The 15,390-nt window shown below is 34.0% G+C and overlaps 1 protein-coding gene across 1 annotated transcript in view; it reads right to left on the bottom strand.

The window, feature by feature from the left end:
• Positions 1-15,390, bottom strand: part of RtcB (RtcB RNA ligase) — a 75,887-nt gene that overhangs the window by 6,835 nt on the left and 53,662 nt on the right. The window contains exons 9-10 of the mRNA XM_089107266.1: positions 11,967-12,101; positions 1,012-1,176 (exon numbers count right to left, since the gene is read on the bottom strand). Coding sequence (XP_088963392.1) covers positions 1,012-1,176; positions 11,967-12,101 — 300 coding nt within the window. The remainder of the gene's footprint in view (positions 1-1,011; positions 1,177-11,966; positions 12,102-15,390) is intronic.

Raw genomic sequence — 15,390 nt, 5'->3', positions numbered from 1 at the left:
CTGTCAACTCCAATGCCACATTATTAGCCTGTTTAATTTTGGCCTTTTTTTAGTTTTTGTGTTTTTCAGGACTTTTTTGTCAAGGTTTTATTTACTGACCCCGAATTTCAAATTCGGCCCTTCGGGGCTCGTGATAGCAATTTTCTGCAATGAATATCCTATTTATCTTACATGGCAAATATAGACAAGATTGATCGTCTCTTCACCTTAAATCTATAGCCTAATGCTTATACACTACATAAAAAAATCTGAATAGGCCATATCATAGTCTCTTTTCTGACAAATAGCTAATCCGAACCTGTAACATGGCTTAAAAACTAAGATGAATAAGGAATTAAATTAAATAAGAGTCCGTCGTTTTTCCCTCGGACCCCCACGAATTGTTTGTCCGACTCGTAAAAACGTAACAAAAACGCATCGGAACAAATTTTTGATGCGGATTTTATTTGTTTTTGCAATGCGCTTGGGTCTGGAGGAGGCAGTCACCCCCCCACCCCACCCAGTAACAAATTACGCCCCTATACCAGAAGTATGACATCGGAGCACTGATCAAGAAACGCCTGGTTTGACCCTAATTGTAGGAAACCAGATGATGCCCAGACCTAACAGGCAATGACCTGTATACCCCTCACAAATTGGAAGAAAAGACGCGGCGGGCAAGTAAAGACCCGAGTTAATGCAGTAAGAACAACCTAGAGCCAATTTGCAGCTTCCATCGTCATGATTATAGATGGGACAAACATTCCCTGGAAATTTCCCCACCCTTAAAATTACTCAAGCGGCTTAGCACTCAACTGTTTGTCAAATCATAGTGCATAGGAGAGAAAGAGTTTCTGTCCAGATACAAGTGCAGCAAACAGTTGTGCCTGCATTCTCAGATTTCGATCTCTATGGAATAAAGGAAGAATCAAAATTCGAAAAAAATAAGCAAAAAAAATAACGAAAAATAAATAAAGATAAATATTAAAACAAATAAAGATAAAGATAGGAAAAAAAGTAACAAATTCTCACAGCTCCATGACAGGTTGATCCAAAGGTTTCCTGCATTCCATGCTCAGTTCCAGTTAGGATATAGCTGCATGTTCCCATAGTGCCGCCAATTAGCACAGGTTGGCCGGTAAGCTGATAATCCACTGGAATTAGGGGGTGGTGGGGAGGGAATGCTCTAGTAGATCCCTTGAAAAAAAAAAAATTGCGCTCGAGATTAAAATTCAAAATTTCAAAAATTTTAGCATTGGTAGTAGTAAAACCATTCTTCCAAATCCTCGCAACATCAATAAATGATATTACCCAGGTATGGACTAAGTTCCAAAGCTGCCAGTATTAGAATTCCAAAAGCTGTCAACACTTTCGCAGCACAACTTGTGTTTTGACAGCCTTTCTTTGAGCAAAAAGTATATTTATATGTAAAAATGGTATTTTCAGACACAATCTGCCAGCGAACTTAAAAGCTGCCAGATAGCATTGCAACTTATGCTACCCCACTTTTTCCATGGCGGGCATTACCATTTTAATTACCACACAAAATAAATTTACAACCCTACTTTAAACATACTAATTATGATAGCTGCTTAGGTTATTATCTAAATTACAAAATCGTTCCAAATCATAGCAGAAAAAAAAAAATCATGCAAGTTTTTGGTACTTCAGAGATTTAAGTTGTAGATCTTAATTTGCATGACTTAATTAATCTATTAATCTTTGCTTAACATGTTTTATAAATTAAAAGTTTTTAAAATATTTTTATTCAATTTATGGTTTTCTTAGTTTGATTTAAGAATTAATTTTTTTTTTTTTTTTTTTTTTTTTTTTTTTTTTTTTAGTGGCTTAAAAGGAAAAACAAGAAGAATAGTTAAAAAAATGAAAATTTTTTATTATCTTATTATATTTATATATAATTTATATAATACTTATATAGTATAAAATTTTATATTTTACTTAATATTTTACGTAATAATTATATTAATATATAATATATATCTTATTGAGATTAAATTTTACTACCACAATAAAAGATGAGATAATAAGACAGAGTAATATGTTAAAAATATAATTTGATATTAATAAGATACTATTAAAAAATATCCATATAATGTAGTTTTATATAATAGAACTCTGATTTCGTTCCTGAGTTGTGCTCTCTTTCAATTTCTTGGGCTTCGCATCTATTTTTTTTAAAGCATGTTACGTGTAAATCATTTTTACTGAATTTTCTGACACCATATTGACTAAGCATGACAAAATGAGTCTTGACGAGTAATACCAATGTATCTCTTATTTTAATGCTTATTTTTTAGGTTTGTCTAGTTTTATTTTGTCCTACAGACTTATGTCTATATTTTTACTTATTATTTTCAGTTTTGCACCAAGAATGGCTGAAAGGAACCTCTGACCGAAATATTGCATGCTATCCTTATATTTTTTCTCTTTTTGTTCTCTTGTTCTTTTTCTCTTTGCTAGAATTATCCTTGCTTTTGTCTCCCTTTTAATTTTTGTTTTCGTATTGTTAATATCAAAATTATAATTCTCAACAAGAAAAAGAAGATAATAAGTTGGATCAAACTCCTCGTAATTTAGCAGGGATCTTATTGATTATAATTTTCGCAAACTTTTTTTCTTTGCTAAAATTCTAAGGTCAATTTTTGTGACTGAGTAGCTGTTCCTAGTTCACAAAAAAGCGTTGGGCGCGAGTACCGGCCGCGAATTAGAGTAGTTGGCCGCGAATTCATTTTAGATATCGGAAATGGTACTAGCCAATTACTCTCTCCCAGTAGAGTTGCCCTACATTCTATAGATCACATAATTTAGATCACAAAATCACAAAATCACATAATTTTTGCTGGTTCATCCCCATTAAAATACTCTGATTGGTTGAAAGTGATTATACAACATCACTTTTGAATGTATGCTCTATTAGAGGTGGTGTTGGATTCGTTCTCCAAGTTGGGTTGACAAAAGTGAAACAAAAAAAAGATCTTAGAAAAAAACCCTAGAAAAAAAGAATAGAAGATCAAGAATACAAAGATGAAAAGGAGTAATTGTAAAAATTTTGAAAATATGAGAATGTAATAATAACGAAAAGCTAAATTGAGTCACGATTTTGTTAGAGTTGCGGTATTAATAATATAGTTTCTATTATGGGGTAAAATACTAAAATTTTAGTAAAACTAATGATCCAATAAAATATATTTCAGCAAAATATAGTCTTAGTTAATAGTTTAATTAATTTTAGCAAAAGTCTGCAAACCAAGATTAGAATATTAGAAGCTTGCCGAAGATTGTTCTTTTCGGCCAACCATCTAGGGCTAAACGGAAAGCAGGTCGTCCCCGTCTGGGGTGGGAGGACGTTATAAAGAAAGATTGAAAGGAAATGGGAACTTCGTGGGCGGGTGTAAAAAGGGAGGCTTTGAATAGTTTGGGGTGGAGGAGGAGCGTGCGTAGCTGTGTTGGCCTCAGACGGCTTGGTGCTGCGGTGAGTTGTTAGTAGTAGTAGTAGTATTTCATACTCACCGTTTTAAGAACGTGCTAAGGCATGTTCTGCAGATAAAGGATGACAGATTCCCAAAAACTGTCCTTTTGAGTCAGCCACCAAGGGCTAAACAGAAAGTAGGTCTTCCGTGACTGGGGTGGGAGGATGTCGTAAAGAAAGGTTTAAGGGAAATGGGAATTTCCTGGGAGGGTATAAAGAGGGGGCTTTGAATAGATGTGGATGGAGGTGGAGCGTGCGTAGCTGCTTTAGCCTCAGGTGGCTTGGTACTGCGGCGAGTAGTTAGTAGTAGTAGTTTTAAGAAACAAAAGTAAAACAAAGATTAAATATATTAGAAGGAAAAGAACAAAAGAGAAAATAATAAAATGAATACACAAAATAAGAGACAATCAAAAGAGTTTTATAAATGTAAAACTACAGACAGTCAAAACACAATTGCAGGGACATTGCCCTGCAATGTCCTATAAAAAATATGAGGCATTTAGCCTTGTTGGTTTAAGGTGACAATCTAAAACTTTTTTTCAAGAATAAATTTAATTATTTTTGTTAAGAATATGTTCGTTGTCTTTGACTTTTTTTAGTTTTGGATCAAAATTAGAATTCCTCTGAATGGAAATCTACCACTTAAGCGGCATACTGAGTTAATACGTTAATTTGCGTCGGGACTTATTGCGAACGCAATGTGGCAATGCTTTTTTGTTAATATTATATGGAGATTTAACTGTGGTTTCTTGTGACCCATTTGTTAACAAAAAAAAAGAAGAAATAAGTTTCATGTGGACTTGAAATAAGAGAGCTCCCATGGAGACCTCCCATCATGCTTTTCTGGACTGTTTTAATTACTGAGGGAAGTAAACTCATACGGAGTTTGAAACCGGGATGATGTGATGGTTCTGGCTACATTTGGTTCAAACCAACGTCGGTCTTGCTAAGACTGTGGGGGAGGGGGAGTAGAACTCAATTCCTGCTGGAATCCGGCAGTCCTGAACGCTAGGTTCTTTTAAGAAACACGAACACGTTTTCTTTAAATTTCTGAAAAGTTTCCTTTTAAGAGTGAATGCCTCATAATATTCAGGTATATTTTGTCATATGTTTTAATTCATTTGCTGGGTATAGTTTAGTTAAGGTTGATGTGTATGGTATAATTTTAACTTTCTGGTGATCGTTATGTTTGTGGGAACAATCGGTGAGTTGATTTCTTATTCCTTATCTGTTTCCAGAAATTAAGAGAGAAAAACGGTTATAATTTAAATAAACAGTGAAAAAAAAACGACAAATTTCAAATAATAAAAATTCGAATGCTTGGACTCCACGACCAGAAACCTTTATCAAAGGGGAAAAAAGTTAGAGTTAAATTAAATTTAACGCAACATAAAAAAACAAAAGAAAAAACCATTTTAAAAGCAGAGTTTTATTTATTTGTTCGTTTTTATTTTTCTGTGTTTTCTTTTTCTTCATATATATATATATATATATATATATATATATATATATATATATATATATATATATATATATATATATATATATATATATATATATATATATATATATATATATATATATATATATATATATATATATATATATATATCTTTGCCTTTGGTAAAGGTTCCCGGGAGTGGAGTAAAAATATTCGGATTTCTATTATTTAGAGGTTTTTGTTGATTTTTCCTTCACTGTTTTATTTGCATTATACTCGTTTTTTTCTCTCTCTTAAATTCTCTAAAAAGAAGAACAGTATGGTCCGAGAAATTATTTCCTTATCTATTAATTTTTTGGCGTAGCGTCAATCGATTGACTCAAGCATCATTGACCGTCTAGGAACTTGTTTGACACTTGAGTCAAGCGTTGACGTTGATTGATAGAAAGTTCTAATAATCATTTTGATCAAAAGCAGTGTGTTACATTAGCTTTGATCGAGACTGAGGGGTTGCTCGAAGGAAAAAATAAAAAATAAAAAAAATAAATAGATATAGATATGTTATAGATATGTATAGATATGTTTAGCATTATCAATGATAAAGTATTATGAGTTGTTTCCCAAATAACGGGCCATCGAGCCCTTTGAGATAATGCCTTGTAATTGTTCATTCAAAGAAATAAATGTAACTTAAACTTAAATTTTTTCACTTTTCATTTTATTTCCTTTTGATTTTAATGCACTGTTGTTTTCTTTCTTTGCTTCGTAAACTTAAGTAACGTAAAAAATAAACAAAAGACCTAATATAACCTAAAAATTCCAGAGAAATACTGAATTAAATACTTTGTCTAGATTGTTGTTTCCGTTTCCAATGGAAACAGTATATACGTTGCTTAACAAAAATAATACTAACATGTATATACATACTAACACTATATACTATACATATACATACTCAAACAACAAAAGTACGAATAACAAAAGGGAAATCTTTTTTTAAGACAGTGGATATAATTTGAATGAATATTTCGGTCCTATGTCCAAGGGCCGTCCTCAGCAAGACAAAAATATATGAAAGAAAAAAGACTCACAACAACATGCGACCAATAAAACTAAAAAAGTGAAAAATTTTTTCAAAGCAGTCCCAGCATCCTTACTTCAGTGAAGTTCAACCAGGACTGATAAAAAGTAAGGTAAAACAAGGCGATTCAATGAGATGAAAAAAAAAAAAACTAAAAACACGTTCTTATTGCTAATCCAGCCTTTTTGGCAGCTAACCTCAAAGGTCTTTTTGTGACCAGTTCTGTGTCAATATCTATTGGTTTTTTTAAATATTTTGTAATATCATTTTAAATTAAATTTGTGCATAGAGTATTTGGTGTATATTCCCCCAAGTCCCTATTTAAGGAAATATTGTTATTAATTTTAAGTCTGATTTCAATTGATTCTCCGATTACTTGCTTTATGCCTAGGTCATTGCTAATAAGGGCGGATTCATCAAAAAGTATATTGTGGTTAGGATTTTCAAAAATATGGCTGCCTAATGCAGAATCGGATGAAACAGTGGAAATATTAGAATTTAGAGCTTTGACAATATCATCTTCATTCAAATTATCTCCACTGTCTTACAAAAAGATTTCCCTTTTGTTATTCGTACTTTTGTTGTTTGTTATGGAAAGGCAGTGTGGTCTTCGTCGCCATTTTTTATATACATACTCTCTCTTAAATCCTCTAATATTCCTAATATATACAATGTAATATATACAATGAGAGGGGAAAAAAAATCCAGCCACTTATAAACCAGTCTTCTCTTCTGACTAAGGTCATTGTATCTGGGATAGACTCTCCCGCGCATGATTTGCCTCACCTTGGTAAGAAAGTATTAACTCGACTTAACAGTGAAATGGGACTCAATCTTGATAAATCCGTTGTCAAGGGTGCAAGGTGTTTGGGAGGTGCCTCGGAAATAAAAACTCCGATTGAACTTATATTTTTTACTGAGACATCTGCAGTTGAGATCCTGCGCAATTGCAAGAATTTGAAAGGTTCCCGAATCTTTGTAAATGAGGCTCTAACCAAGGAAAGGCAAGAAATCTACAAGCTTGCGCGCAATAAGTTTGAATTGAAAAATGTGTGGACCTTACGAGGTGTTGTTTATGTCAAGTGCGGTTCGCAAATCATTCCGTGTAAAACGATTTCCGACGTAGTTCAGATTCGCAATGTGTCATATGAACCTGTCGTCTAAACTAAGAAGCTGTGAAGTTTTCTTTTTTTTTTTTTTTTTTTATGGATCGTTTTCAGTGTTTTCTTGATTCTCGTTTGAAATTAGATGTTATTCTAAATTCAGCTACCGGAAGTGATAAAGATATGCCTTATGTAAATAATCTACCTGAATGTGATTATTCTTCAGGCGAGTTTCTATCGGATAAAACAAAAAGTTGTAATTTTCCGATCAGATCGTTACATGTAAATGCCCAGGGGCTACAAAGTGCATTCAATGAACTGAAGCTTTTGCTTGCATCTAGTCCTATAGACATTGTTGGAGTTTGCGAAACTTTTCTGTCTGCTAATACACCCCTTAAAATGTTAGATCTGCCCGGGATGAAGTGTATTTCGCGTACAAGGTGTCAGAATGCGAGAGGTCAGATGCTGTATATTCGTGATGACTGGTCTTTTAGTATTCTCAGTGATTTGTCTGTATTTGATGAAGGGTTATGTGAGACTATTTTTGTTGAAGTTGTACCTTTGGGCTGTAATCCATTTATTTTCGGGTCTGTTTATCAATCTCCGTCGGGTAACCCAAAAATTTTTTTTGAAGTTTTTGAACCGCTGTTGAAAAATCTGGAAGCGTTGAAAAAACCGGTTATTATTTCGGGTGATTTTAATTTTGATCTTTTGAATCTCAATGTTGGAAATAATAAGGAGTTTTTAACTATGATGTTGTGTTTTAATTTTTTCCAAGTATTTCTCTGCCGACAAGAGTTACAGCTAACACAGCTACATTATTAGATAATATATTTTTCTCTCCTGTTTTATTTGATGCTGAAAAATCGTCAGAAATTTTGTCGGATATGTCAGATCATTTTCCGGTGAGTGTTCTTTTAAATTTAAATAATAGTAATAAACAACATCGAGATTCAACAATGGATACTTCAAAAAAGCGATATACATGGATTGATTGTAAAGTTCTACGTCAGTTAATTGGGGACCATGATTGGAGTTCGGTTTATGGCTCAGATGACGCAAATGCTGCGTTTTCAGATTTTATTGATCATATGATTCGACTGCGGGATTGGGCTTCTTCAACACGAGTTTCACATGGAAAGTTTGTGCAGAAATTGGACCCATGGATTACTGAAGGTATTTTGGCATAGGTAAAACATAAAAATAGAAAATTTAAGAATTATTTAAAATTACAGACACCTGAGTCGTTTGAAGAATTAAGAGCTTATATGAATAATCTAAATTCAATTATAAGACATGAGAAGAGAAAATATTATAAAGAGAAATTTTTGGAGTATAAATCGGATATGAGAAAAACATGGCAATTGATAAATGAAAAGATACGACCTCATAGTCGTAAGAATACTAGTGTTAATTGCCTTGTTTTAAATGGAGAAAATGTTACAGAGCCCAATGAAATGTTAAATGCTTTTGGAGATTATTTCAGTAATATTGGTTCTAGACTTGCATTGACTATGAATATGCAACTGAATTCCCCTTCTGTTCCAGTTAATGAGCAACGTGCGGAAAATTCGTTTTCTTTTTCTGAGATTAAGCCTCATGAGATTGAAAAAGTTATTCTGAAGCTTAAACGGAGTTTTTCTAAGGACGAATTTGGATTTTCGGCTCACACCGTAAAGCAAATAGCGTCAAGCATTTCACCTTTGTTGGCACATATTTTTAATCTATCACTTATGCATGGGGTTTTTCCTGAGCTTTTTAAAAAAAGCAAATATTATAGCATTACCTAAAGCTGGGAGTTCAACTGACCCTTCAGATTATAGATGCATTTCTCTACTTTCGGTTTTCAGCAAAATTTTGGAAAAACTTGCAAATGGTCAATTACAAAAATATTTATTTGATAGTAAGATTTTACACACGTCTCAATATGGTTTTACAAAAGGAAAGTCAACTGAACTGGCAATTCATGAGCTTTTACTAAATATTAATGATTCACTAGATGATGGTCAACACGTGTTGGCGATTTTTCTTGATGTCGCAAAGGCGTTTGACACCGTAAATCATTCGTTGCTTCTTTTTAAACTAAAGTCTTATGGGTTTTCAACACAAGCTGTTAAATTTTTTTAATCTTAGCTTTCTGGGAGACGACTAGATTGTGTTGATAAATCTCGCGATCTCCGTTCCGAAACTTTTCCAATTAATTACGGAGTGCCTCAGGGCTCTGTTCTTGGGCCTATTCTATTTATTCTTTTTATAAATGATTTGCCAGAAGTTTTGCCTCTTTGTAAAATTATAATGTTTGCTGATGATGTAGTAATTTTTGCTTCTCACCAGGACCTATCAGTTCTTTTCGAGAACCTCGAAAGTACGTTACTGACTGTATCTGACTGGTATTCAAGGAATTTACAAGCTCTTAATGAAAAAAAATGCCAGTATATGTTATTTTCGCGAACTGGATCAGTAGTGTCAGATACGATCTCTCTTTTCTAATGGTCTTGAGTTAAGACCGGTAGACCAGTTCAAATATCTCGGGATTATTTTAGATGAAAATTTGTCGTTTCATAAATATGTAAAAACACTGTCGTTCAAAATTTCCCGAAATATTGGCATGCGAACTTTTTAATGTTGATTGCAGAACTTCAGTTAGACACCTATATGGGACTTCAGGAATTTTTTCTTAGGACCAACTTCATTTAATTTCTATCTCTAGTATTTTTCACGATTATCAATATAGTAATTTACCTGTAAATTTCTCCGGCATTTTCTCAACTAATTCTCAATTTCATAATTATCCTACTACGCATCGTTCGGACTTTTCGTGCAATATTCGCCTGACATCAAGAGCAGGATTCAGCATCCATCACATTGGCCCAAAAATCTGGAACTCAATTCCTGCATCAGTTCGAGAATGCAGCAACAAGCGACATTTTCTAAGACTGGTGAAGAAATATCTTATGACATGCTAAGCATTTTGTTCATTAGGGTTTTCTTTTTCGCTGCTGTAAAATTTAGTTAGAAAATGGCTGTGTATTTTCGTTGGCAATATTTTCAGCGCTAAAGTATGCCACCAGGCATGTGCACTGTTTTGTGACATTTATTTATGTACGTGTTATAAATAAAAATATTCTACTCTACTACTACTCTATAACTCTATGAGAAAGCCCTTTGAAAGGAAGGCACAATATTCCAAACCGATGTTAAAGCATGTTCCATTGAGAACGAAAAAAAAAAAAAAAAAAAAAAAATCAAGTGTAGACATTTGTCAGTTGTGGCAAATTTCAATTAAGAACTACTTTTTGCCCTTTTGTTGTATATATTATTCAGGTTTATCTGTAACGTTGGTTTTATTCGGTGATTTTTATGTTTTAGATCGATTTCTTAGAAAAAATAAATCACTTTTCAAGTTATTTTAGTTTTGCTGAAGACTTACGTACAATTGAACATTTTATCTGTAATATGCAAAACACTAAGTTTTGCCAAACACTTATAATTAAACGACTGAAGCTCGTAAAAAGTTCTAATCTACAAAAGTGCTTGTCTATTGTGTCTACTCATACCTTCTCTTCTTAAATCAATGGTTCTCCTCTGCAGTTCTCAAATGCTTCTAATTCCCCTGGGAAGGTATTTTGAGCCCTTCTACCTCCAGCCCTTCCCTCTCCAAAGGCCATTGGAAGGGCAATTCTCCAAAGGGAATTCTGACGGTCCTTTACAATCTCTGTGATCTTATCTCTCTCTGTGATCTTTACAATCTCTATCTTGAGAAATAGATGTGACTATCTTGAGAAGTGAAGCCTTGAGAAATAAATATACCGCAAATATAAATCCCTCTTCCTATGATTAACCCGAAGAATTCTTTAAAAAATTCAAATTCAAAACTGAATTTTTTTTCTTTACCATCCTTTCTTTAAAATAAGTAGTACTTTTCATTAGCAGCTGAACGACAAGTTTGTCAATGCAACAGAAATAATTTTATTTGAATAACAATTAGGAACTACAATTTTTGCCCTTTTGTTGTATATATTATTCAGGTTTATCTGTAACGTTGGTTTTGTTCGGTACAGGCACAAGGACAGCGTCTTGAGTTTCACACTTTTGCTAAATTTTTATTTACAATGTTTTAAAGATTAAAAAATCTATTTCTTGAATCTAGAGGGAAAACCTTGATGAGTCTTAAAATCTTACTGGAATAATAGGAATCGCACTTTCAAAAAATAAAGCCAAATTAAGCCAAATAGAATTTTTCCTCTTAACTCGCAGCGTCAATCATATCCGACATCACTCAGGTTTACTCTCTCACAGGAGTTTAGGCGAAAAACTAGAGCAGGGTTTAATTTGAGGCATATTGGTCCAAAGGTGTGGATTTCTATTCCTCTGGATATTAGTGAGTGAGGTGATTACCGGAAGTTTCGCAGAATGGTGGGGAAGTTCATCCCTGATGGTTGACTTTGGTTTTATTTACTTTGTTTGTGTTTGGGCAATTGTCCAAGAGGCTTGTTGTTTTTTTTTCATTTAATTTGCTATCGGTGTTTAATAATTTGTTGTAATTTTTAATGGGCTCAGATATGCCACCAGGCATGTGCGCAGGTGTACTTTGTAGCGTTATGTATCTATAGAAATCCTTTTTTCTAATCTCTAGGAGAAAGGAAGGCCGAGAGAAAGTTGAGAAATTAATCGAGGAAGGTAAATAAGGAAATAAGAAAAGTTGCTTGATAGTACCAGATTATACTGATAGTGAGTTTTACGCCGTTGATTCAGTCTTAAAAGTTTCGATTACTTCATTCAACTACTTTCCAAGGAGTCCCTCAACTAAACTTCTACTCCAAAAATTCTACTAGACTAAGTAAATGACACATGTATATATTTGATGATTACCTTTCGATGTACTAACAAAGTTTTTAACTTCCCATTAACCACATGTTCTTCCATTTTAGCTATATTGTGTGATACATCGTATATGACATGCATATCTAAGTCATCGGGCGTTGTCTGGAACTGCTTGGCAAAAGCCTAAAAACAAACATGTTTATGATGGGAAAATTGACTCTGATTGGCTAATATTATTTCAACCGCTCAACAATAACCTAGGAAAGGTGGATCGGCTGACAAAAAAAAAACAAGGAATTCTCTTTTTTGCTAAAAACTAAAATCAACAATTTTTATGCTATGACAATAATTCTACAAACACTTTATTTAGGATTTATTTTCCTAATTCAATTAATTTACATTTAATTAATTAACTAAAAATTTTAACGATTAACTAATTTACACAGGTAGAATTATCTACTCAGAAATCTTATATTGCACAAAAATTTAGATTTTATTTCTAAGATTTACAAAAAATGTGCTTGAGATACTCCCTACTAATTAAATCCTTTCCTCGTTTACAAACACCTTATTTACAATTTATTTTACTAAATCAACTAATTTACATTTAATTAATTAATTAAAAACCAAAAAATTAACCAATTTACAGAGTTAGAATTATCTACTCAGAACTCTTATATTGCATACAAATTTATATTTTATTTTCAAGATTTAAAAAAATTCGTATTTGATGTCCTCCATGCCAATTAAATCGTGTCCTCAAAATATAAAGCCAAACAAAAATTATTGGACAAAAAGGCAATTTTGGTTTTTCATACATGTAGAAAAAGATATGAATTACAAAAGATGAAAAGATATTAAATATTTTTACAACTGGCAATTAGGTGCCACATAAGGCTACTGTCATTCGATATTGCCAAAACTTTCGATAGAGTATGGCACCGTGGCCTGCTAAAGAAACTCCATGCGTACGGTGATGTTAATGTATGTTAAGAGTGAGTGAGAGCTTTCTTTCAGATCTTTCACTGCAGGTTGTCCTAGACGGATTTATTTCCCACGAATATTCATTGACAGCAGGGGTTCGTCAGGGCAGTGTTTTGGGACCTACACTCTCCCTTACCTACATAAGTAACATGGGAGACAAGCTTGCAAGCCCTATGCATCACTTTGCCGACGATACGACGACACACTTAGCCATCTCAAAACACGAAGACCCAACACAAGCCTCCCTTTCCCAACAGATGGATCTTTATAAAATCGAAAAGTGGTCTGATATATGGATGTTCAACTTTAATGCATTAAAAACAAAGGAGCTTCTTATTACCCGATCAAAAGTGCCGCGTGAATACCCCAGTTTCATTTTCAACAATGAAATATAAAGAGAGTCGACGAGCTTCATCAACTGGAATTTCATTTCTCCACCGATCTCTCTTGAAATAACCACCTTGATCGGGCAAGAACCTCCTGCGTAAAAAAGGTCGAAGTTACTCTTCGCTGCAAGAACCTTCTCCCATCCAGCTCGATAATCCCACTTTACAAGTCCGGCATCAGACCCACAGCTGAATATGGATGCCCGCTATATTCTGGTGCCCTGAAAACGCTGTTAGCCCCACTCCAGAAGATCCAGAATAGAGAAAACAGGGCGGGCTGCACCTTTACACATGACTCGCACCTGCATCTAAATGAAAGGTTTGATGTAGCGTCGATGGCTGTCTTCTACGAGTACATGAACTCGCCTCCCTCAGACGAGTTCTCTCGTGTTGTTACCCCCTTTGTCCAACCAAGAAGGAGACGCGAAGGCACACAGAACGGTCCAATTACCTAAAGGAGGACACACCAAGAACCGAGTACTTGAGGAAGAGCTTCATCCGGCGTCACAATTCTATCTGGAACGATCTTCCAGGGGATATTATTCCTGCAAATCCCTCTGTTGACTCCTTCAAAAGAAATAGTAAGAGACGAACTTCAGAGAATCAGACAGTTAACTAAGTCCAATATGTCCTATGGTTTGTTCTTTACTAGGTTTCAGCCATCTCTACAGCCATGATACCGATAAAACTTACATAATCCCTTATCATGATTAACTAGACTGCTCCTTTATATAAAATAACCGATGTCATCAGAGGTAACGTCATAACATAGCGTTTTTTCTATTTACGTTATATATGGTTATAATAAAACTATGACGACATTTATTATCTAGTATATGAAAATGCAGTTTTTTGTAAAAATATTGATTTTATTTTCAATATTTTTTGGGTAATTACAAAAGCACGTAGATGTGACAAATTCTTCATGTTAATAACATGAGTTACTAGTGTTATAGAAAAATGCAGTTTTTCGTAAAAAATTGATTTTATTTTTAAAATTACTACAAAAGGTTTGTAAAATTACAGAAGGTTTTTAACCACATCAATTTCCTTTAAAATGAGCCATTAAACAGCTCTCTACGATGCTCCAGTGCCAAGCTATCTGAGGAGAAAAAAAGAAGAAGAAAAAAAAATATCGTGGTCAGCCAATTATTCTTGATTTTCAAGCCAATATATTTCCCTTGTTGTTCAAGCCAAGGGACGGTAAGTTTCCAATATAGGGGTTCAGAAGAGGCGGTTCTAATAGTTTACTTTGTTTTTTGATCTGATTCTAGTTTTAGGAGCTATGGGCTATTTAATTTATTTACTATGAGGCGTGATCGTCTCATAACTAGATTGGTAGCTACTGCTGCAACCCGGAGAGGATGAACAGACATTTAAAACCTCGGGGTCTCGGAAAGAGACCTCAAGCGATTTTAGGAAAAAAAAACCCACCCTGAACGTATAAATTAATAATTTAACGACCTAGACACAACAAGAAGAAAAAAGCAACAAAAAACCAAAACACATGAAACAATATTTCAAGCACTCGGCCCCCTCATCCCCTTTATAAAACCTTTTCACTACGAATCGTCCTCAATTTAATATATATTGCAATCCCTTTTAATTGTCCCATCATCTTTCGAACCCATTGCCGAAAACAACCACTGTTTGCTGTGCGGTGTCGCTGAGGAATCTGGATGCCCATGTGTGGTGAAACTGGCCAGTTTCACCACACATGGGACATAAGCAAGGATCATCTATCACCCGTAACCTGATTCTAGCTAAAATCAAATCTTTGGTACCTGGATTGGTTCTCTTGGGGACCTAAACTAGGGTAAATGTTTACTAATTTCGAAGCCCAAAAGTATCTAAATCAGGGATAGCAGTCTGCTAATTTGGGTCCCTAAGGCTTACTCCTTTTGTCGTCCATCAGGCTTTTCGAACCTTCCCCAGGCGGTTGTGTGTATATATAATTCATTTTGTAAATATTTGCAAAATAAATAAATAAAAAAAAAAAAAATTAGAACCGGACCAGTTTTTTTCTATTGATTTCCGAGGAGTAGGGAAAAATATTTCATCGGAATTTTTCCTCGGTTAGAACAACCACAGTTATTTTGTAG

The sequence above is a fragment of the Artemia sp. Qi Xiang Cuo genome, chromosome 21, assembly GCF_049724085.1.
Source record: "Artemia sp. Qi Xiang Cuo chromosome 21, ASM4972408v1, whole genome shotgun sequence".
NCBI classification, from domain to species: domain Eukaryota; kingdom Metazoa; phylum Arthropoda; class Branchiopoda; order Anostraca; family Artemiidae; genus Artemia; species Artemia sp. Qi Xiang Cuo.
The sequence above is the reverse complement of the archived record's forward strand: the minus strand, read 5'-3'. Positions and strand labels throughout refer to the sequence as shown.